General features: G+C 41.4%; 1 protein-coding gene across 4 annotated transcripts; it reads left to right on the top strand.

The window, feature by feature from the left end:
* Window positions 1–3,291: 3,291 nt before the first annotated feature.
* meaf6 (MYST/Esa1-associated factor 6) lies at window positions 3,292–23,799 on the top strand. 4 transcript variants are annotated; one of them, XM_063033759.1, is made up of 9 exons: window positions 3,292–3,518; window positions 13,802–13,917; window positions 16,112–16,199; window positions 16,310–16,355; window positions 16,879–17,074; window positions 17,602–17,631; window positions 19,158–19,191; window positions 21,203–21,268; window positions 22,962–23,799. In XM_063033759.1, the coding sequence occupies exons 1-8, from the start codon at window positions 3,429–3,431 to the stop codon at window positions 21,248–21,250; spliced, it is 648 nt and encodes a 215-aa protein (XP_062889829.1). In that variant the 5' UTR covers window positions 3,292–3,428; the 3' UTR covers window positions 21,251–21,268; window positions 22,962–23,799. The 4 variants fall into 4 exon arrangements, with proteins under 4 accessions (XP_062889829.1, XP_062889830.1, XP_062889831.1 ...); XM_063033760.1 differs by lacking the exon at window positions 17,602–17,631 and having other exon boundaries at window positions 3,294–3,518; XM_063033761.1 differs by lacking the exon at window positions 21,203–21,268 and having other exon boundaries at window positions 3,297–3,518.
* The last annotated feature ends 386 nt before the right edge of the window (window positions 23,800–24,185 follow it).

The following is a 24,185-nucleotide window of genomic DNA, read 5'->3' as shown; positions in this document are numbered from 1 at the left end:
GGAATACCGCTCTGCTCGCTAAACCGGCCAACATAAGTGCAAGCAGCTGATCCCTGGAATAAACAATGCGACCATGCTTCTGTCCCGCTAATGAACGTGTCAGAATGTAACTATTTCAGCACTAAAAACCCAAATAAAACTCTCTCTACCAGCATGTTAGAGAGGGTGCAGCTTCAACGTGTTACCGTGAAAAAAAAATACAAAAAATAACATAACGTAAATCATTGTTTGGAAGCTGGACACACACCCAAAACAGCCTCTTTTAAAGCATTGCTTTCATAATGGCTCTTTGCAAACAATGGCATCTATTTGATTAACACCAATAATTTAATTGAATATCACTTTTTGGAAAACTGCTTCTTGTTTCCAATAATGAGCTTACTGATAGCGGTACATCTCCCTCACCATGGCGCCAGACTTCCTGAGCTTGGGGGCTGTGTGTGTTTGCATACTCCATCTATTTTCTCCAGCTGTTCTGTTTTCTCTCTATATCCCAATGACAACATGTTAGATGAATTGGCTACTGAAAATTGTCCCTTAATATAGCTAAATGATAAAAGAATCAACAGGGGGAGCCAGTGAGCATATGAGAGAATGAATTGCAGGGAATAATTCACTAAGAAATGGGACTGATAGGACCATTCTGCTGAGAGCCGCCCTACTGTTGGTCTGGATGCTGGGGATTTGGTTCGGAGGGGCCGAGGCATGCAACAAGAACTGGTAGGAGTGGACTGCCAAGGTGAAACAGAAACCGGGACGGTTGGGAGGGCGCTCCCTGTCGATAACGGGCAAGAACCTGGTCATCAGGTGTGAGGTGCTCTCAGGGCTGCTGTACTTGGTGCAGGTGTGGCCTGTCCCCTGCCCCTACAGCTCGGAAATCACCCAAGCTGTCTTCAGATTCATCTGGGGATCCAAGATGGAGCGGGTCAGACGGACCATCATGCACAAGTCCCTGGACAATGCGGGCAAGAACGTCCCCAGTGTCACCCTCACCCTGATGGCCAGCTTCGTGTGTGGCTGCATCAGGCTGTGCGTGGATCCCAGATACGTGGGCACAAAGTACCACTATGTGCCCAGGTTCTACTTGTCGCCCTGGCTACGAAGGATGGGTCTGGCCCCTTTCCTGCGCAACACCCCTGTCAGCTGGTCGTTGCCTCCATACCTGTCCTTCATAGAAAAGTTCTTCCAGGCCAACGCCTTTGACCACAAGGCAATTAGACAGTGGTTGGCATGTAATGTCCTGCAGGAGAAGGATGAGATGGATTCAGTGGGGTGGTTCCCTGAGCAGACTATCCAGTATATTTGGCAGGAGGAGACAGAAGCAGCGCGCCGTGTGTGCGCAGCCCTCCGGTGAAAAATGATATCATATCTGTAAAATAGGGGCCGTGGACAATTCTGATTTGATGGAGAATGGACGTGAAAGCACAGAGGAACATCTGGAAAAATTTCTGAAACGCTCATTTGCTGCTGTCGTTACTGCGCAGTCGGGAATCTTTCGGAGGGAAGGCCTCAAAATCTCTGGCTTTGCCTGCTGTTGGCGACCAAGGTGGAGGACGAATCGTTCAGATAGAGATGGCGCTCAGTACTCAGTGTCGGAGAGCTGATCAGAGCTTGAAGTTTTCGGACAACTCAGAGTTGGACAGTGGTCGGGTATGGCAGGGAGAGTTTTTCCACCTTCTCCCGTCTACGTGAGATGTGGGACATTTGAGAGACTTTGAACTTCTTACTGTGCTCATGGACTTTTCTTCATCAAGTTATGGTATTGTTGCCCTGTTGTAACTATATGTTATAATTATGTGGTTTTGTTAGTTTTTTTTCAGTCTTGGTCTGTCCTGTGTTTTGTGATATCACACCGGAGGAAATATTGTATCATTTCTTAGTGCATGCATTACTAAATGACAATAAAAGAGGACTGCGTGTCTTCATAATCTAAATTGCCTCATCGCCAGACCACACAAACAGGCACAAAGACCTCGCCTGGCTGGCAGTGTGAGGCGCCCTCCCAGTCAGATCCCTCCTGTACGCCCAGAACGTCATCTCCACACCCCGTTGCCCGCGGGAGGACTGTAATGGGGTGGAGTGAGTGACTCACCTCTTTGTACGCTGTGGGTTCGCGAAGAAGGTGTGGAGGAGGATGGAAGGGACGGTGTTAAGATTCATGCCCAGCAGCTGCGTTACTGAGGACTCCGTGATCTACGGGCTGTTCCTGGGGACACACACAGAGACAAACATCCGATGTTGCTGGCAGATTATCAATTCGGTGAAAGATGCTCTTTGGTCTGCCCGAAACTTGGTGGTCTACCAGCACATGGAGATGTCCATGACTGAATGCTGCCGACTGGCTCATTTTTGCCTGCAGGAGTACGTGTTGACCGCAAAGCCCAGTGGGGAAGGACTACAGTTTAAGGTTCGTCGTCTGTGGGAGTGGGAGGGGTTGGGTGGGGAGGAGAACACCCCTCATCAGCGGTGTGGATAGATGAATCAACATGGTGCCCCAGGAGTGGCTGGAATTGTCACTTTGGAAAAGGAATTAGAGCCAACGCTGGTTTTTTTTATTGTTAATAATTTTATTGTAAGTAAGTCTTAATTCTTGACTAAGGTTTGAGAGTCAACGAACAATCTATTGTAAACATCTTTCATTTGAATATGGACTGAGAGTCAACGCATAATTTTATTGTAAATAACTTTATTTATTGAAAAAGGACTCAGAGTCAACAAACGTTTTTTTTATGTAAATAACTTTATTTTGTAATATTTCTGAATAAAGTATCTTTAGAGAAAGAAAATCAGTACAGCATGTCCACAACTTAGTAACCCACATGCCATCTGGGATGTGGGAGGACACTGGAGCACCCGGAGGAAACCTACGCAGTCACAGGGAGGACATAGGAACTCTGTACAGAAGGCAGCAAGAACTGAACCGTGATCTTCCGATCACTGGCGTTATAAAGTGCAACCCTAACTGCTAAATCACCATGCTGCCCACTAAGTTAATTAAGACTAGCCATTACAAAATGAGACTCTAAAATACTTAATTTAATAACTTAAATAGTGACAATAAATCTTTCTGTGCTGTACTGTTCTATGGTCTGTTGAAGGATGTTGGGCCTCAAATATTAACTATGTTCCTAGGCGCTGCCCGACCCGCTCAGTGTCTCCAGCAGTTTGATGCGCTAGGGGCCGCTGCGCCTGGATGTCATTTCCGCGCTCGGCTGCTGCAATGTGCCCTCCCGTGCTGCCGGCGGCGCTGCAGGGCGGCAGTCCGCCCGCCGGGTTCTGAGCGTCGTGTCTATCTGGCGCTGCAGCGCGCTGGCGGCCCCTGCTGCCCGGAGGTCCGCCGAGCACCGAGCCCCGAGTTACTGCGGCCTGAAGAAGCGTTCAGCTCGGTCCGGCTCGGCTTGGGGCGCCTCCCGCTCCTCGTCTCCAGTATGGCGATGCACAACAAGGCGCAGGCACCGCAGATCCCGGACACCCGGCGGGAGCTGGCCGAGCTGGTGAAGAGGAAGCAGGAATTGGCGGTGAGCGCGGTGCAGAGGCGTTAGATGCGAAACAAAACAAAACCCTCTCCGTTAATAAGCAGGGAGCCGGCGCGAAGCTTCGAGAAAGAGGCGGGACCTTGCGTCGTGGCGGTAGCCGGTTTAGAGGAGGGAAGGCGGGTACAGGCCGGGCCAGGCCAGACGGCGGGAGCCAGGCCTGAGAGGCGGAGCTGCCAGTACGGGAGCCCGCGGAGAGTTATCGGCGAAGCGGGGCTCCGGTTAAAGGGAAGCTTCGGGCTGTGTTGAAGGGCCGGGCGAGGGGAAGTTCGCAGCCCTGACTGCCACCCTCCCTCCATCCAGCATCCGCCCCCCTTCCCTGGTTGCTTTGCCGCCTCTCGCCGGCGCTGCTCCCACCACTGACCGCTGCCCAGCGGCACGCCCTGCAGACATGGACCGACAGTGTGCATCCAACAGGGGTAGTCACTACACCTTATTGTCCAGAATGACCACACTGCGGTCACTACATCTTAATGTCCACCAAATAGTCTCTGCATTTCATGCCCTCAATGGCCACTGCACCTAAGTATCCACAATGTTCACTCAACCATCACTACACCTTAATGTCCACCAAATTGTCACTGCATTTCATGTTCATAACGTTCACCCAATGGTCACTGCATGTTATGTCCACAACCTTCACCGCACCTTGATGTCCATCCAATGGTCACTGCACCTTAACGTCCACAATGTTCACCCAACAGTCACTGCACCTAAATGTCCTCAACATTCACCTAACCATCACTACACCTTAATGTCCACAACGTTCACCCAACAGTCACTGCACCTAAATGTCTGCAATGACCACCCAACAATCACTACACCTTAATGTCCACAACATTCACCCAACAATCACTACACCTTAATGTCCACAACGTTCACCCAACAGTCACTGCACCTAAATGTCCTCAACATTCACCCAACCATCACTACACCTTAATGTCCACAATGTTCACCCAACAGTCACTGCACCTAAATGTCCACAATGACCACCCAACAATCACTACACCTTAATGTCCACAACGTTCACCCAACAGTCACTGCACCTAAATGTCCTCAACATTCACCCAACCATCACTACACCTTAATGTCCACAACGTTCACCCAACAGTCACTGCACCTAAATGTCCTCAACATTCACCCAACCATCACTACACCTTAATGTCCACAATGTTCACCCAACAGTCACCATACCTTAATGTCCACCAAATGGTCACTGCATTTCAAGTCTACAACGTTCACCCAATGGTCACTGCACCTAAGTGTCCATAATGACCACCCAACAATCACTGCACCTAAGTGTCCACAACATTCACCCAACAATCACTACACCTTAATGTCCACAACGTTCACCCAACAATCACTACACCTTAATGTCCACAACATTCACCCAACAATCACTACACCTTAATGTCCACAATGTTCACCCAACAATCACTACACCTTAATGTCCACCAAGTGGTCACTGCATTTTATGTTCACAACGTTCACCCAATGGCCACTGCATTTTATGTCCACAACGTTCACCCAATGGCCACTGCATTTTATGTCCACAATGTTCACCCAACAGTCACTGCATTTTATGTCCACAATGTTCACCCAACAGTCACTGCACCTAAATGCCCTCAACGTTCACCCAACCATCACTACACCTTAATGTCCACAATGTTCACCCAACAGTCACCATACCTTAATGTCCAACAAATGGTCTCCGCATTTCGTGTCCACAACGTTCACCCAATGGGCACTTCACCTTAATGCCCACATCTGCCCAATGGTCACTGCACCTTAATGTCCACAATGTCCACCCAATGGTCACTGGACTTTAATGTCCACAACGTCCACCCAAGAGTCACTGCAGCTTAATGACCACAATGTTCACCCAATGGACACTGCAGCTTAACGTCCACAATGTCCACCCTATAGTCCCTGCATGTTAATGTCCACGACGTCCACCCAACCACACTGTACCTACAGGCTAACAGCATTCAACCAATGGCCACTGCGTCTTTGGAACATTAATATGCATCCAACAGGCACTGCATCTCTAGTCTAGTAACATTGGACCAATGGCCACTGGGTCTGTGGGGTAACAGCATGCAATTGCACTTAGCCTGGTAGGGTTTGTTTTTGTAGGTTTTCTTGTACGGAATGAGATTAATTCAGACTCTATGCTTTGAATTGGATTTCAGGTGAATCAGAATGGAAAATTAATTATCAGTAATGCTTTGCAGTTCTTCACAACCATCAGCTTAAATTATTGAAACTGTGTGTTCTGCAGTTAACTGTATTTAGAATTTTCATTCCTAATTATCGTAACTGTGAATCACCTAATTGCATATTTTTCTGCTTATTTTGTCACTCAGCCTGAATGGAAGTATTTCTCATATTTCCTTAAGACAGGAGGTTGCTTGGTTTATCAAATCTCTGCTTGCTCTTGGATCAGTTATATTCCCCGTTTATTTCCTTGAAACCTATTCTTTCATACGTGGCTATTCACACCTTCCTTATTCTCCCACCTGTGTTTACGTTTACGGTAGCTTAACCTAACAGCTAGCAGCACTGGGGTGTGAGGGGAAAACTGGAACACCTGATCTGAGGTGGGGAAGTTCGCAATTGGATATAGGGCAAATGTGCAGTCTCCATCCACACAATGCAGCGCTGCAGGACAGGCTGCTGGAGCTGTGGGGAAGTGTAACCAGTTGCAGTGTCAGTGTTTCAGTCAAAACTAATGACCACTTGAAAGGCCTTGCTGGAGTGGATGTGAAGAGGATGCTTCCAATAGTGGGGAAAATCTACAGCTAGAAGGCACAGCCTCAGAATAGGAGGGCATCCCATTAGAACAGAAATGAGAAGGAATTTCTCTGGCCAGATTGTTGTGAATCTGTGGAATTCATTGACGCCAAGTCATTGGGTATAATTAAATTGGAGGTTGATGGTTTCTTGGTTTATAAGGGCATCAAAGATTATAGGAGGAAGGCAGGAGAATAACGTTGAGGGGAAATTAAATCAAGTGGCAGAGCAGACTTGATGGGCCAAATGGTTTAATTCTGTTCATATGTTTTATGGCCATAAAGTAATCAAAAGACAAAGTTATACAATTGCAAACAAAGGTTTGTGAACCCTTTGCAATTACCTGATTTTCTGCATGAATTACTCATAAAATGTGGTCTGATCTTCATCTACAAACCCCATTTCCAGAAAAGTTGGGATATTTTCCAAAATGCAATAAAAACACAAATCAGTGATATGTTAATTCAAGTGAACCTTTATTTAACTGACAAAAGTACAAAGAAAAGATTTTCAATAGTTTAACTGACCAACTTAATTGTATTTTGTAAACATACACAAATTTAGAATTTGATGGCTGCAACACACTCAACAAAAGTTGGGACAGAGGCATGTTTACCATTGTGTTACATCACCTTTCCTTTTAATAACACATTTTAATCGTTTTGGAACTGAGGATACTAATTGTAGTAGATTTGCAATTGGAAATTTTGTCCATTCTTGCTTGATATAAGACTTCAGCTGCTCAACAGCCAATGGTCTCCGTTGTCTGATTCTCCTCTTCATGATGTGCCATACATTTTCAATAGGAGATAGATCTGGACTGGCAGCATGCCAGTCAAGCACACACACTCTGTGTCTACAAAGCCACACTGTTGTAGCCTGTGCAGAATGTGGTCCGGCATTGTCCTGGTGAAATAAGCATGGTCATCCCGGGAAGAGACGTCGCCTTGATGGCAACATATGTCTCTCTAAAATCCTAATATACGCCTCAGAGTCAATGGTACCTTCACATACATGCAACTCACCCATGCCGTGGGCACTGATGCACCCCCATACCATCACCGATGCTGGCTTTTACACCTTTCGCTAATAACAATCTGGATGGTCGTTTTCATCTTTGGCACGGAGAACTCAACGCCCGTTTTTTCCGAAAACTAACTGAAATGTGGACTCATCTGACAACAGCACACGGTTCCACAGTCTTTCGGTCCATCTGAGATGAACTCGGGCCCAGAGAACTCGCCGGTATTTCTGCATAGAGTTGATGTATGGCTTCCTCCTTGCATAATACAGTTCCAAGTTGCATTTCTGGATGCAGCGACAGACTGTGTTGAGTAACAATGGTTTTCCGAAGTACTCCCGAGCCCAGGTGGCTATAATTGTCACAGTAGCATGACGGTTTCTTAGGCAGTGCCGCCTGAGGGCTCGAAGATCACGCACATTCAACAATGGTTTCCGACCTTGCCCTTTACGCACTGAGATGTCTCTGAATTCTCTGAATCTTTTCACAATATTATGTACTGTAGATGTTGAAAGACCTAAATTCTCTGCAATCTTGCGTTGAGAAATGTTTCTTTTGAACTGACTAACAATTCTCTCACGAATTTTGGCACAAAGGGGTGAGCCACGACCCATCCTTGCTTGCAAAGACTGAGCCTTTGATAGATGCTACTTTTATACCCAGTCATGATACTTCACCTGCTACCAATTAGTCTGCTTAATGTGGAGTCTTCCAAACCGGTGTTACTTGAATATTCTGTGCACTTTTCAATCTTATTTTAACTCTGTCCCAACTTTTGTTGAGTGTGTTGCAGCTATCAAATTCTAAATTTGCGTATATTTACAAAATACAATTAAGTTGGTCAGTAAAACTATCGAAGATCTTTTCTTTGTACTTTTGTCAGTTAAATAAAGGTTCACGTGAATTAACATATCACAGATTTTTGTTTTTACTGCATTTTGGAAAATATCCCAACTTTTCTGGAAATGGGGTTTGTAAGTCACAATAATAGACCAACACTATCTGCCTAAACTAATAACACTTCTCATCAATACTGGGTACACCATTTAAACAATCACAGACTAGGTTCAAAAATGTATGTGAACCTCTGGGGTAACGCCTTCTACAGAAACTATTTGGAGTCCGGTGTTCCAATGAATGAGATGAGATTGGGGGTATGGATTGTAGCGGTGCCCTACCCTATAAAAAAGAAATACAAAGTCAAGTTACTGAGAGAGCCTACTCTTCTCAAAAAAGATCTGGTTATGTGCACCATGTTTCAATCAAAGCAACTTTCAGAGGACTTTAGAAGAAGAATTATAGAGATGCATGAAGCTGGAAAAGGCTACAAGAGCATTTCTAAAGACCCGAGTGTTTATCAGTCCACAGTGAGAGAAATTGTCTCCAAATGGAGGAAATTCAGTACTGTTGCTACTCGTCCTGTGAGTGGGCATCCTGCAAAGATCACACCAGGAGCTCAATGTGCAGTGCTGAAGGAGGTGAAAAAGAACCCAAGGGTAACAGCTAAAGACCTGCAGAAATCTCTGGAACTTGCTAAAGTCTCTGTTCATGTGTCCACTAGAAGAAAAACACTGAACAAGAATGGTGTTCATGGAAAGACACCACAGAGGAAACCACTGCTGTAAAAAAAAGCATTGCTGCACCTCTCAAGTTTGCAAAAGACCTCCTGGATGTTCCCCGACGCTTCTGGGACAATGTTCTGTGGACAGATGAGACAAAAATTGAACTGATTGGCAGAAATGCACACGTCTGGAGGGAAAAGGGCCCTGCACACCAACACCAAAACCTCTTCCCAACTGTGAAGCGTGGAGGAAGGAGTACCACCCTGCATTGAAGACCACTAGGGCCCCACTTATGACGTCAGACACAGTATAAACACACAGAGTACTCAGGTAAGTAACACCTGTAGCAAAGCTGAGACTGTTTGCTGCTGTGGTTCAAAATGCTTTCCAAGAAAAGAAAAGTTGACAACGAAGGTCGGATATTCAACAATAATTGGAAAGATCGTTTTTTCTTCTGTGAGGTCAACGGCAAACTTGAGTGGCAACAAGTGGCTGTGGCAAAAGAGTACAATATCAAATGACACTATGAGACGTCACACGGAGAAAAATATGACAAGTACGCAGGACGATTCAGAACGGCAATCAGTGCTCACCAAAAGTTGACAGACTCATGATGGAGCTGTCAAGTCCAGCTGTATTATTGCCAACAAATAGCTGCTGCGTCGAAGCCATACTCAGAGGGGGAATTCATCAAAGCATGCATGCTGACTGCGGCAGAGCTGGTGTGCCCTGAGAAGAGACAGGCTTTTGGTAATGTCAGCTTGTCAAGAAATACTGTAGCAGAGAGAATCGGGGACCTTGCAGGAGATTTGAACGGTCAACTAAAAGATAAAGTGAAGTCATTTATTGCCTTCTCTATTGCAATTGATGAGAGCACTGACATGATTGATGTAACTCAATTGGGAATATTTATTCGTGGTGTTGCTGTATCTTTGACAGTAACCGAGGAGTTTGTGGAGATGGTGCCCATGACAAACACCACAATGGTGAACGACGTTTTCTCCAGCCTCGTCGAGGCCTGGGGTTGACTGGAGTCGCGCTGTCAGCGTGGCAACAGATGGCGCACCGTCCATGGTCGGGAAAAAGGCAGGAGTTGTTGTGAAACTCAGAGAGAAAGTTCAGACAGGGAATCCAGAGCAGGAGTTTTCGTTGTATTGTACAGCAAGAGGCGTTATGTAGCAGGAGCCTGAAAATGGACAATGTCCTGGATGGAGTAATCAAAACGTTTAATTTTATTAGAGCTAAGGGACTCAATCATTGGCAATTTGACACTCTTTTGTCTGAAAGTAATATTGGACACGGCCTACCCTACCACACTGAAGTCTGCTGGTTGAGCAGTGGGGTTGTGATCAAACGTTTTTTTCAATTACGTGCGGAAATTGGACTTCATGAACGAGAAAGGGAAGCCAGTGGCAGAGTTGGATGACCCAGACTGGCCTCATGATCTTGCATTTTTGGTGGATATAACAGAGCACTTAAATGTGCTTAATGTTAACATGCAAGGCCGCAATAAACTTGTTACAGAATACTACAATGGCACTCGTGCCTTTCAAATTAAATTAGGCCTGTGGGAGATGCAACTATCCCAGAGTAACCCAGCTTATTTCCCCTCTTTGCAGTCTGTGCGTGTCGCTCATGGGAATGTTGCTGTAGGCTACGGTTACCTTATAAGGTAACTGGAGAATGCACCCCAACAGGTGTATGTAACAAGCAAGTGACAACATGAACAGGTACAAGGACAAAATATCACTGCTGAAAAGTGAGTTTCAGAATCGTTTCCAAGTCTTCACTCAGCTCGAGAAGGAATTCTCACTATTTTGCTCGCCATTTGCCATCAACGCAGCATCAGATGTGCCAGACGAACTCCAAATTGAACTAATTGAAATTCAATGTAACTCGGCTTTGAAATATAAAGTTGAGACTGTGGGTCTGGACTCATTCTATCAATACCTGGGACAGGTGTCTGGAAGCAGCAAGTGAAAAATGAGTTGACACTATTCGATGCACTGCGACATGTAAACAAAATGCATTATGAAATATTGAGTGTCATAATATTGTGATTCATTCATTTTCTGACTATTCTATTATTGTAAATGTGATCACTTCAATAAAAAATTAGGGGCTAACTGTTCATTGTCTGAGTTTGATTGCTGGAAGCAGGCTAATAAAAAATAGGTGCAGTTGTGTAGCCTACACTTACAATTTGTTTTGTTAGGTCTACATTTGTGTCTGCTAATGTTGGATTTCAAATGGTTTATTAATGGAAAGGGTGTGTCTCCCAAAGCAATCTTAGCCGAAATAGCATCGCTTTTTCTCTCTCTCATCACAACTTCCTTGTAGCCTATGACTGTAAGTTAATACCAATCATAAAAATAATGCTTGCTAGGCAATCTTCATAAGAAACGAAATTTGTAAAGTGGAACACTTTGTAGTTATAGCAGAGACTGAGACACATGAGAGCAGGTTGAAAAAATGAAGGCAACAAAAGCTGTTGGAGCACGCTCACGTGTGTTCACGTGTGCACAACCGATCCGGCAGCATGAAGTTGCATTTTGCCCAATCCGGCCGGTGACCTAAAATGAGTTTGACAACCCTATCCTAGATGCTGCCTGGCCTGCTGAGTTTCTCCAGCATTTTGTGTGTGTTGCTCAGATTTCTAGCATCTGCAGATTTTCTCTTGTTTGTGAATGGTCAGTACTCAAGTCTGTTTTATTTGTTGCACCCTGCTAACACTTACAGCAGCAGTTTTTCCTTATTGCAGTTTCCTCAGCATTGCCATAAAAGACAGAGGAACAAGGATAAGTTGTTCAGTCACTGTAGAATAAATGGCCTTTCACTGAACTCCTGAGCAACCGCAATTCTGTTTCCTTTGATGCCCATGCTTACAAAATTTTTATAACTACTTTTGGCAGAATCAATTAAAAGCAGTCTGGTAAGTGATTACAGATCTCTGATATGCAGAAGGATCCAGGTGTCCTCGTACACAGTCTCAGAAGGCAAGTGTGCAGCTATTACAGATAAGCGGGAAAGGTAATGAATATTATTGTTTACCTGTAAGGGAATTGAATACAAAAGTCAGAAAGTCATGTCTCAGTTAGGGTGTTAGTGAGACCATGTTTAGAATACTATATATAGCATTGATTTCTGATGTAGGGAATGGCAGAAATACGTTGTAAGTCGTTCAGGAGTTTACCAGGTTGATAAGTGAATCGGGCGGGTTGACTTGTGAGAAAATGTTGAATAAGGTGGTTTTGTAAAGAAAAGTCAGAGAGAACTGATTAACATAAGTTCCTGAGATGTTTTGAAAGGGTGAGGAGGATGTTTCTTCTCAAGCGAGAAGCTAAGACCAGAGGTGATATTAAAAAAAAATGAAGGTAGAGATGGTGAATGTTTTTCCTGAGAGGGTCTTGAACCTCTAGCTTGTTTCAGGCAGAGGATAGATTCTTTCCAAGGATGTAATAGTTTGTGCTGGACAAATGGGAATGCAGAGTGGAGCTTGCAGACAGCCATGATATTAGTGCAGATGAAACCTAGAGAATGTCCTGATCCTAATTCATACGTTTGCATCTCTTGAAATTTCTTTGTTGTAGTATCCGTTGCCTTTTGGCAAAGACAGTTTTGCGTTTTGGGAAACCCGTGTATACAATTGGAATTCCTGATTTCAGCCTTAAATGGTTAATCTCCAGTTTGAAGCATTTTCAAGATTGCACCAGTTAAAATATTTTTTCTCTATATCCAATTAAATCCCATGTTTTTAAGCAATTGGAACAGGTTAGCCCTGTTTATTTGGGAATATCCATTTGGGAATGACCGCTTTGCTGAACACCTACGCTCTGTCCGCCAGAGAAAACAGGATCTCCCAGTGGCCACACATTTTAATTCCACATCCCATTCCCATTCTGACATGTCTATCCACGGCCTCCTCTACTGTAAAGATGAAGCCACACTCAGGTTGGAGGAACAACACCTTATATTCCGTCTGGGTAGCCTCCAACCTGATGGCATGAACATCGACTTCTCTAACTTCCGCTAATGCCCCACCTCCCCCTCGTACCCCATCTGTTACTTATTTTTATACACACATTCTTTTTCTCACTCTCAATTTTCTCCCTCTGTCCCTCTGAATATACCCTTTGCCCTTCCTTTGGGTCCCCCCCAACCCTTGTCTTTCTTCCCGGACCTCCTGTCCCATGATCCTCTCGTATCCCTTTTGCCAATCACATGTCCAGCTCTTGGCTCCATCCCTCCCCCTCCTGTCTTCTCCTATCATTTTGGATCTCCCCCTCCCCCTCCAACTTTCAAACCCCTTACTCACTCTTCCTTCAGTTAGTCCTGACGAAGGGTCTCGGCCTGAAACATCGACTGCACCTCTTCCTAGAGATGCTGCCTGGCCTGCTGCGTTCACCAGCAACTTTTATGTGTGTTGCTTGAATTTCCAGCATCTGCAGAATTCCTGTTGTTTCTAGTCTGTCCTTATTTCTTCTGGTACAGCAATGGTGTTTTGGTAAACCTGTGTTGATCAGCTGCATGACTAGTATAAAATTCCTGAATTGTGTAAAGTGTTAAATTATATTCTCCATATCCAAGTGCATACTTTTGATTACTAGAATCTAGGTCTTAATTAGAAGTTTTATAGCTAAAATGTATGCCTACAATGAGACTAATTTTCCATTCAGAATTTTCAATAATTGATCTTTATATTCCTTTTCTGTACCTTTGTAAAGTCATGCATTAGGTATTTGTATAAGATTTAATCAGAAGATGTAGAGAATATGAAGCATTTAATTTTCTATCCCATTTCTGAAATTTACCCGTGCTCACTGCATTACATTGCAAAACAAGAGAATTTTTGTTCTCCCACAGTTTTAACAGTTAATTTATTCTTTTTATAGGAGACTTTGGCAAACCTTGAACGGCAGATCTATGCCTTTGAGGGAAGCTATTTGGAAGATACTCAGATGTATGGGAATATCATTCGAGGATGGGATCGTTATTTAACCAATCAGAAGTATGTTTACCAGGAAGAGCTTTTCAATAGTGCTCTTAAATCATTGACAATTTTTTATTATTCTGAGGTTTCCATATATTCTGCAGTGATGAATTTTCTTGGCTTTTAAAAAAATTTAATCTGTTCCAGATGTATAATGTATTGTAGCTACTGTGAATTTCCCAAATTAAAAAAATGTAAAGTTTATATTGTTTGGGCCTTAAAAGAATCTCGTATCATGTCCATGGACCATATACACTCAGTGTCCACTTTATTAGATATCTCCTGTACCTAATAAAGTGGCCCCTGAATGTATGTTTGTAGTCTTCTGCTGCTGTACCCCATGTACTTTGAGATTCAACATCTTGTGCGATCAGAGATACTCTACTACGTACCACTGTTGTAATGCCTGGTTATTTCAGTTACTATCGCCATCCTGTCAGCTTGAACCAGTCTGACCATTCTCCTTTAACTTCTCTCATTAATAAGGCACTTTTGCACATAAATCTGGATTTTTTTTGTTTTCGCACTGTTTCTGCAAATTCTAGAAACTGTTGTGTGGGAAAAAAAAACCCAAGAGGTCAGCAGTTTCTGAGATATTGAAAATACCCTGTCTTGTAGCAATGGTCAAAGTCACTTGGATTACATTTCTTCCCCATTCTGATGTTTGGTCTGAACAACAACAACTGAACCTTTTGACCATGTCTGCATTAAGTTTCTGCCACATAATTGGCTGATTAGATATTTACATTAATGAGCAGATGTACCTTATAAAGTGAGTGTATGTTCCATTTTTAAGATTTGCTTATTCTGAGTGAAGACTGTTATGAGTGTACAAAGAAACTCCAAATGAATCTCTTGAATAAGACTTTACATAGTAACAAACTGGTATGAAATAGAGCCATGAGGTATCTTGGGTTCAACCCATACAGGGTAGTACTTGGATAAGTAAACTTGATCTCAGGACTATTGGACCACAGTTTAGGGAATTGTACAGCTGGTCTTGTGTTCTCAATCACCCTGCTGTTGAATAGAGCTAGGCTCTACTGCTATTCCCGTAATGAAGAGTTTACTAATATTTGAATGCTTGAGTTGATAAAACATGGAACATTACGCCACAGTACCAGGCCTTCGGTGTTGTGTCAACCTTTTAACATGCTCTGAGAGAAATTTAACCCTCTGCTCCTACATAAACCCTGCATTTTTCTATCATCCATGTGCTGATTTCAGTGTTTCTTAAATGCTGTTTATGTACCTGCCTCTACAACCACCCCTGACCACTCACTCACCACTCTGTGTAAAGAACTTACCTCTGACATCCCTCCTATGTGTTCCTCCAGTCACCTTAAAATTATGCCCCTTGTATAAGCTATTTCTACCCTGAGAAAAAGTCCTTGGCTATCTACTCTATCTGTGCCCCTTATATTGTACACCTCAATCAAATCACCTCTCATCCTCCTTCACTCCAGCTCACTCTATCTTCATAAGACATGTCCTCTAGTTCAGGCAGCATCCTGGTAAATCTCTGCACCCCCTCTAAAGCTTACACATCCTTCCTATAATGAGGCAACAAGATCAGAACACAGTTGTGGGAAGAATCACCATTGAAAGGTATAGGTGGATTCTAGGGCCTGAGGAATCATACCCAGATAAAATTCAGTGTGTTCAGCTGAGGAGTGCAGATTGATACAAGATGAAATAGATTTCTTTTGAGGCTTGGAAGTTCTCAGAACTATAACCTAATCCAGTATGAATTTGTATTGAAGTTATGTAGCAAGTTATTGACTAATGGCAGCACCTTGCGGGAAAGCCAGTTTTAACCACACCTGCAGCATTCATTTGTGGATCAACAATCCCAATTGTTCAAATAAGTGTCAGGATACATCTCGTAGTTCAAAATTACAAAGATCAAAAGTAAAAATGTCTACTAAAGGCAAATACATCTTTTTCTCCTTTATTCATCTCTGAATTACTTCATCCTGTGCAGCATGTAAAGTGGATCGCTTATTTTGGGAGCATAATCAATAGTTGTGTAAACCAGCTATTTAGGTGAAGGAGGGTAACTTGTTTTCATTTTATTTTTCCCTTTCCCTGTATGCACTCTTTTTTAAAATCTTATAATCAGGGTACCTGCGTAAATGATACAATGTACTTAAGGTTCTGAATGGCAATTACCTTGGGTGCTTTACCTACGGAGAGCTGTTTTCTGTTTCAGAAACACCAACAGTAAGAATGATCGAAGGAACAGGAAGTTTAAAGAAGCGGAACGTCTCTTTAGCAAGTCCTCTGTTACCTCAGTAGCAGTGCGTAAAACAGTTTTTTTTTCAAATACTAATTATAAAATGCTTAAAATTTGCAGATATATTTTGTATTGTCTATTTAGTATTATTGTTCGATCCCTCTCTTGTTGTAGGCAGTCAGTGCTTTGACTGGTGTCCAGGACCAACTGGTGGAAAAACGTAAGTCTAAAACCATGCTTAATCTATTGGCAGAAATTGACCTGTAGCAGGCAATTTTTCTCAGATGTTTTGAGTAGTTGTGGGAAATGAGGCAGGGAAGGTTGGTTCAGTAGAAGAGTGAATATATTGACGTCATCAAGCTTTGAACAAGTCTTCTAAATTCATTGCAATTCTGACACCTGCTTATTTTATTAATTTCTGCTAACCTGGATATGTTTCTGGTTTTATTTGCTTTTTAATTTATCATGGCGGGGAAACGAGGACCAATGGTGTCAACAGTATGATATAACTTTTCATGGTTCACCATGTATACTGTGAACGTTTTGTCTGCAGTATTTGATTGTACCATTAGAAACTGAAGAGCTGTTGCAACAATTTCTAATACTTAAAATTTGATGACATTTTCTAAGGTTGATCATTGTATTCTTTGTGCTGATGTGCTTTGAAGAATGTAGTTATCAAAAGTAGAATTAACAGATGTTTTTTTTAAAATCTCTTACATTTTCTGTGTGAAATATGTTAGGTGAACCAGGCAGTGGGACAGAAAGTGACAATTCACCAGACTTCCAGAACCAGGAGAATGAACCCAACCAGGAGGACACTGAGGAATTGGATGGGTCACACCTGCAGGGCGTGAAACCTCAGAAAGCAGCCTCCTCTACGTCATCCAGCAGTCACCATGGGAGTCACAAGAAAAGGAAAAATAAAAACCGTCACAGGTAATTATTTGAGGTTCATGAGATTCTCAGATGTGTGGGCTAGAGTGGATGAGTTTTGTGCAACTATTTCTGGGATTGTAGGGAACAAAATATGATGTGACGTGGGATTTCCTTTGGTAATTTTTATAATAAATGAATAGCAGCTTATTGGAAATAATCAGTTTTATAAATTAAATTTAACGTATTAGATGTAATGCTTTTGTTTTAGTGTCTGTCTGTTGCAAGGACTCTTCTCACTGACCCATCAACTCTTTTGCCTTTACATTAAATGGATTAGACAGAATTACTGTTACTGTTCTATGCAATAAGTTTTTGTTTTAAATCCTCTGATTTTTTTTCTACGGGTTTATAAATGTTGAATGGAAAACATTTTTGGATATATTTGTTTCTCCAGTAAATTTATCAAAATACCAGTAGTCTCTTGCCTTTTTGCTAAAAATTGTATATTTAAAAAAGGTTGAGACTCTGGTTTGGATAATTGATATGTTAACGTGTTGCTTTCTTTCCTCCTTTATGCTACCATCAAGCCCATCTGGCATGTTTGATTATGACTTTGAGTAAGTTTGCTTTCTGTCAGTATATGTGCTGTCTCTTTTCCAGTATTCCCCTTTACTGTGATGTGTAGACTGTAGACATTTATGGAAGTATCTTTTGCCAGTAGTTTTAGGATTGAATACTCACTGATATATAATTGTATATAGATTACCAAACACTAAATTCTTCTTGTGTTCAGGATATATTCTGTGCATAAGGATGATGATATAATACTGAGTGAACTTTGTATTAAATCTCCTAATAAATGGTTTGTCAGTCATTGAGACTTATGAGCAAGTGTAGGAACCTCTGCTGGTGAGCAGAATATGTGTCCAAGCTGTATACTGTTTGCACTCCACAGTTGTTTCATCTCACTAGTGATGCATGTATTTCAGCATTGATCAATGTATTTTTCATAATTCTGCAGCTTTGGAAAAATACTATAAATACCCTTCAGTAAGTTAAGTAAGAATATCTTTATAGAAAAAGACAGATAAGCACCTTAATGCAAATTACAAAGCAAGCAGGACTGTGGATATTAATAATTTCCCACAAATCCTTAAGTTAGGTCTTTTTCATCTTTATTTGAACTTGAATGATACTGATTGCAAATAAAATCCTTGGGTATAAAATGGTTTATTGAAGAATTTTGTTTCTAGTGTGTGTCATTTTGATATTTAACATTGCATAGCAAGTATATAAATATTAGAACCTGTGTCTAAATATGTGAGCATGTATAAAGTTATATTTTATCGTTTTGCATTTCAAGTTGACGTTGATCAGCATGATTTTCTGTGGCTGTTTCAGTGTATTGGTTGGATGTCTTAATACTTTGCCCTGGAAAAGAGCACCTTAATAAATAGCCATTTTGAGATGAATTAAATTTTTAGTGCCTCTACAAGTTTTGCTATTTTAGACTCTTGAGTCAGATACAGCTGCTATTAATGAGATCCAAATAACCCTTATGCATCCGCAAAATGATTGAGTTTTATTCATTTTCTGGTGGATGTACAGTATGTCCACAACTCATAATTTGACCGTGAACCAGATTAGCCAAGTTGTAGTGTAAGATTCAAAATGAGTTCAAATAGGAAAATTTTAGTCTATGATTCCAACCTCCAGCAATGGCCAGATGACATTAAGTTCCCTTTCTTCCTCTCCTATGTGCTACTTTTTGAACTCTTTGGCTTTAGTCCTGTCAGTTTCGGAAAATGTAAAACATAACAATAACTTTCGGCCCTAACTATACATTTGATCTATATAATTGACAGAATTTATCATGTTCTGTTCTCTCAACATTGTGACCCAACTTTCGATTTGGAAAGGTGACAGTGAAATAACTTTAAACGTTAGTTTGTACAAGATGCTGTTTTAGTTACGGGGCTGGTAAGAGGCCAAGAAATAAACTGAAATAGAATAACCATTTAAGGAGAAACAAGTTATAAACTGAAATAAATGGTTTGATGTTCTGGTTGTTGCTGTTGATATCAATGGATGGTAAGTGTGATTTTTCAAGTAACAATGTCAAATATTCTGATTTTAATTATAGGATTGATATCAAGCTGAATAAAAAGCCAAGAAGTGTAAGTACAACTTGTATTATTTATCTTGCCAAGTTTTAGAATGTTGTGGAGTATCTCTGTGATCTAAAATGAGGGAGTGAATTGATTTCAGATGGAAGTAGCTGAAGGTGAAGTATGTTACCTAGTTTATAATCTTAACAATCGGAGATAACAATGCTTTCTCTGTACCCCAGTAGTGAATAGTGGTGGATAATTAAGCACCTCAGAAGTGGACAGATTTCAAAGGTAGCAGAACACCCCAGCTTTGTTGCAGAAGACCAGGATGAAGAAGTACGTGAAACTGCCCTTAGCAAGGAGAACTGATCAATTCACCTCTGTTGTTCCTGAATTTCCGCTGTGTTTCACAGCTGGTCTTTTGCCAAATTCAGTTCAGTCCATGATATCGAAAAACAACTAAAAGCAGTGGATACCCAAGAACTAGTTACAGTTATAGCCACATTACAGCAGAACAATTATATTTATGATATAAAATGATGCCCAAGTATGTCCCGTCCAGAAAACCAGAAAATCAAATCCAGTTAATTATTGTCCCATTGGCAAAGGTATCATCAACATTGTTGTCTGCCACCATTTTCTCACTAACAGATCTAACTAACACTATCTGTTCTGCCAGCATCATTTATTCCAGGCTATGATGCAAAGGAACTTAATTCCAGAGGTAAAGTAAGATGTCTGTGGTATTTTGGCGTAATCCAATTGAGTGGCATGAAGGAGTCCAAGTAAAACTGGAGACATTTGAAACCTAGGGGAAAACTCCCTACTGTCTAGCATTGTATCTGGCAATAGCTCAATAGTTCTGTTTAATATCAGAGAATTGTATACAATATGCATCCTGAAATTCTTGTTCTTCGTAGACATCCATGAAAACAGAAGAGTGCCCCAAAGAATGAATGATAGTAAAAACGTTAGAATCCCGAAGCCTCTCTCTCCTCCCCAACAATTGTTGTAGCAGTTGAAATAGATCATTTCATTGTTAATGTTATTTCTATCAGAAAGAGACTATTCAGTCCATGCTGGTTTTTAAAGCAATGCTGGTTGTTAACTCCTCTTCTCCACCCATTTCTCTGCAATGTACTCAACACCCTATTGGCTCACCTGCCCTGACTCACTTGCACAAGGGTCTGTTAGCTAGGTGGCCAAGCAATCAGCAGGTCTTTGTGATGCAGAAGGAAACAGGAGCACTTGTAGGTATTTCATGTGGTAACAGAACAATGTGCAAACTCGCCCAGAGTCAGAAATCAGGACCAAGAAATAATCATAACACCTTGTGCCAGAGAATGAGCAATATCAGCAAGGCAGAATCTATCAAACTCTTCAATGTCTTACCATCATCAAATCTTCCATCATCAAGGGTTCTGAGGGTTGCCAATAACCAGAAGCTTAATTGGATGAGCTTACATAAAGACTGACCCTGCAAGGGAAGTTCAGTGACTGGGTATTTTGCAGAGTATGGCTCCCACAAAGCACAAGCCAGGAGTATGATGGTATACTCTCCAGTTTTCTAAATGAGTGCAACAGGATGAAGAAACTGCAACCATCCAGAACAAAGCAGCAGCATGATAGGCTGCCATTCCACCATCCCTGACTCTACCAAAGCAAGCTTTCATTTTACATATTGGATCTTGAACAATATACCTCAAAACTATTGTCTGATTGATTCTAGAATAAAGACATCAGCCGTAAAGGAAAGAGTGTTATCCTCGGAACTGGGAAATATATTGCACTTTTGTCATTAGGCGTAAATACTGGAAACTCTAATCCAGTAGCACTCGAGGACCATCAATACCACATGGATAGCATTAAGAAATACTAATTATGCATTTTAGGTTAATTTTGTGAACTAAAAATACAGTGGCATGCAAAAGTTTGGGCACCCCTGGTCAAAATTTCTGTTACTGTGAATAGCTAAGCGAGTAAAAGATGACCTGATTTCCAAAAGGCATAAGTTTAAAAATGACACATTTCTTCAATGTTTTAAGCAATATTACTTTTTTATTTCCATCTTTTACAGTTTCAAAATAACAAAAAAGGAAAGGGGCGCGAAGCTATGGCTTGTTGACAGTCATCATTAGGAAAGGTCAGGTTATGCAAATTTCAAAACTTTATAAGTACCCTGACTCCTCAAACCTTGTCCCAACATTCAGCAGCCATGGGCTCCTCTAAGCAGCTGCCTAGCAGTCTGAAAATTAAAATAATTGATGTCCACAAAGCAGGAGAAGGCTATAAGAAGATAGCAAAGCGTTTTCAGGTAGCCGTTTCCTCAGTTTGTAATGTAATTAAGAAATGGCAGTTAACAGGAACGGTGGGGGTCAGGTTGAGGTCTGGAGAACCAAGAAAACTTTCCAAGAGAACTGCTCATAGGATTGCTAGAAAAGCAAATCAAAACCCCCATTTGACTGCAAAAGACCTTCAGGAAAATTTAGCAGACTCTGGAGTGGTGGTGTACTGTTCTTCTGTGCAGCGACACCTGCACAAATATGACCTTCATGGAAGAGTCATCAGGAGAAAACCTTTCCTGCGTCCTCACCACAAAATTCAGTGTCAGAAGTTTGCAAAGGAACATCTAAACAAGCCTGATGCATTTTGGAAACAAGTCCTCTGGACTAATGAAGTTAAAATAGAACGTTTTGGCCGCAATGAGCAAAGGTATGTTTGGAGAAAAAAGGGAGCAGAATTTCATGAAAAGAACACCTCTCCAACTGTTAAGCACGGGGGTGGATGGATCATGCTTTGGGCTTGTGTTGCAGCCAGTGGCACGGGAAACATTTCACTGGTAGAGGGAAGAATGAATTCAATTAAATACCAGCATATTCTGGAAGCAAACATCACACCATCTCTAAAAAAGCTGAAGATGAAAAGAGGATGGCTTCTACAACAGGATAATGATCCTAAACACACCTCAAAATCCACAATGGACTACCTCAAGAGGCGCAAGCTGAAGGTTTTGCCGTGGCCCTCACAGTCCCCTGACCTAAACATCATCGAGAATCTGTGGATAGACCTCAAAAGAGCAGTGCATGCAAGACAGCCCAAGAATCTCACAGAACTAGAAATCTTTTGCAAGGAAGAATGGGTGAAAATCCCCCAAACAAGAATTGAAAGACTCTTAGCTGGCTACAGAAAGCGTTTACAAACTGTGATACTTGCCAAAGGGGGTGTTACTAAGTACTGACCATGCAGGGTCAGTATGGTCAGTATTTAGTCCTAAAAAGCTAATTAAGGTCTGAGACCTTGGCAAAAGTTATCTGAGAGCTCAAATCTCTTGGGGTGCCCAAACATTTGCATGGTGCTCCTTTCCTTTTTTTCATTCTAAAATTGTACAAAACAAAAATAATACTCCAATCTTGCTTAAAATGTTGAAAAGAATGTTTCATCTTTTAACTATGACTTTTGGAGATCAGTTCATCTTTTACTCACTTAACTATTCACAGTAATAGAAATTTTGACCAGGGGTGCCCAAACCTTTGCATGCCACTGGTATATTTTTACACTAGCAATGAAACATAAATTAAGTCAGGGTGGAAAGAATTATTTTGGAACCATTTTTTAAATAATTAGATGTGCTGTTAAATTGATCTTTCACCGATTACTGCAAGTCACTATTTAACATTCAAAGTGAATCTCCAAGCTTCAGTAGTAGTTCAATGTAAAGTTGTTCTGTCTTTCACTCTCAGGTCATTTTATCTGATCTAGATAATATGCTTAGTTGTGAAAATATGTTGGGTATTTTGATTCTTGATGTAATTTTTTAAAATTTATCATTTATATAGGATTACTAAAGGACCTTTGCCAGTTGCAGATGCCAAGATCAAAGTTTAAGGAACATGGACATAAAACAAAACATTAAAATCGAGTTGCTTCAGGCATTTGCCATGATTTTAACTGATCTCTACTGTATGAAGGCAGCCTTGCCTCCTCCTGGTGTTCGAGGCCACACATTGCGTCTTTATCAGCTACATCTGATTTGTGTTCATTTGGACGTCACTGTTTGATTACAGCCCATTTGTTTGTTATTTGTACAAGTAAGGCATCCATTGGGTTTTATAACCAATTTAAATTGTCATGGGGTGAGGGGAAACTGGGGAATTAATTGGTCGATTTTATGTCTGTTGTGACTCAGTTTAACTATTTGATGTTACCTGTGACATTTATGTGAGATTGTATTCTACATAGTGTGTTTAATTTGGTAAAATTCAAATTTTAAATCTCTTATTGGAAGTTCCTGTTTCACTTTGAGTACAAATGGTGGTTTATTTTACTTTGTCCTGAAATTAATTTGAAATAATTTCTTCTGTGCTGGATTGTGCCTTTACAGATTTTGTATACAGGCACATTGTTCTCATTTTGGGGTCAAAGCCTTGTGGAGCTGTGAGTGTGAGAAAAGCACAGAAGGCCATAATCTCCAGATATTTCTAAATGGACTCAATGGAGTTAGATTTAATAGCAACATGTGGTTTTATTTTTTTGAACCCATTATATTTTTTGTGCTTTGGATATTGTATGTATAAATATTACCTTTTTAATTTGTACAATTATGACATTTTTTGGACACATGGCTTTATTATTTTTTTTAAAGAAGGAAAATGGATTTGTGACCATTTTGTATTAAAGAAGTTAAATATAATTTGTTGTTTATTCGGTTATTGATTGGTTTTCACCCTAAAAACTGGTGGGAAGTACTTGACCTAGCTGATAAGTATAAACTTATTATGTCAAAGGATAGCCGGCCGGTGATGGAGTGGCGTCCGCATTGGAGGTCAAGGTGAGTGATCCCAGATTTGAATCTGGCTAGCTCCTTACACGCTTTCCATCTCTGTTGGGTTGAGCGTTGAGCTAGCAACTTGGCCTTGTAGAAAATAGGCAAAAATGCTAAAGAAACGGTAAGCTTGCCGCCCGATGCACCACAAGGCATGGAAAGGAACAGCAGCAATGTCAAAGGATGACACGAGCTTCAGTAGTGGGTGTAGTTTGCTTGAATAATTGGATATGTACAA

The sequence above is a fragment of the Mobula hypostoma genome, chromosome 26, assembly GCF_963921235.1.
Source record: "Mobula hypostoma chromosome 26, sMobHyp1.1, whole genome shotgun sequence".
In the NCBI taxonomy this organism is placed as follows: Eukaryota; Metazoa; Chordata; class Chondrichthyes; order Myliobatiformes; family Myliobatidae; genus Mobula; species Mobula hypostoma.
This window is presented reverse-complemented; position numbering and strand designations above follow the sequence as displayed.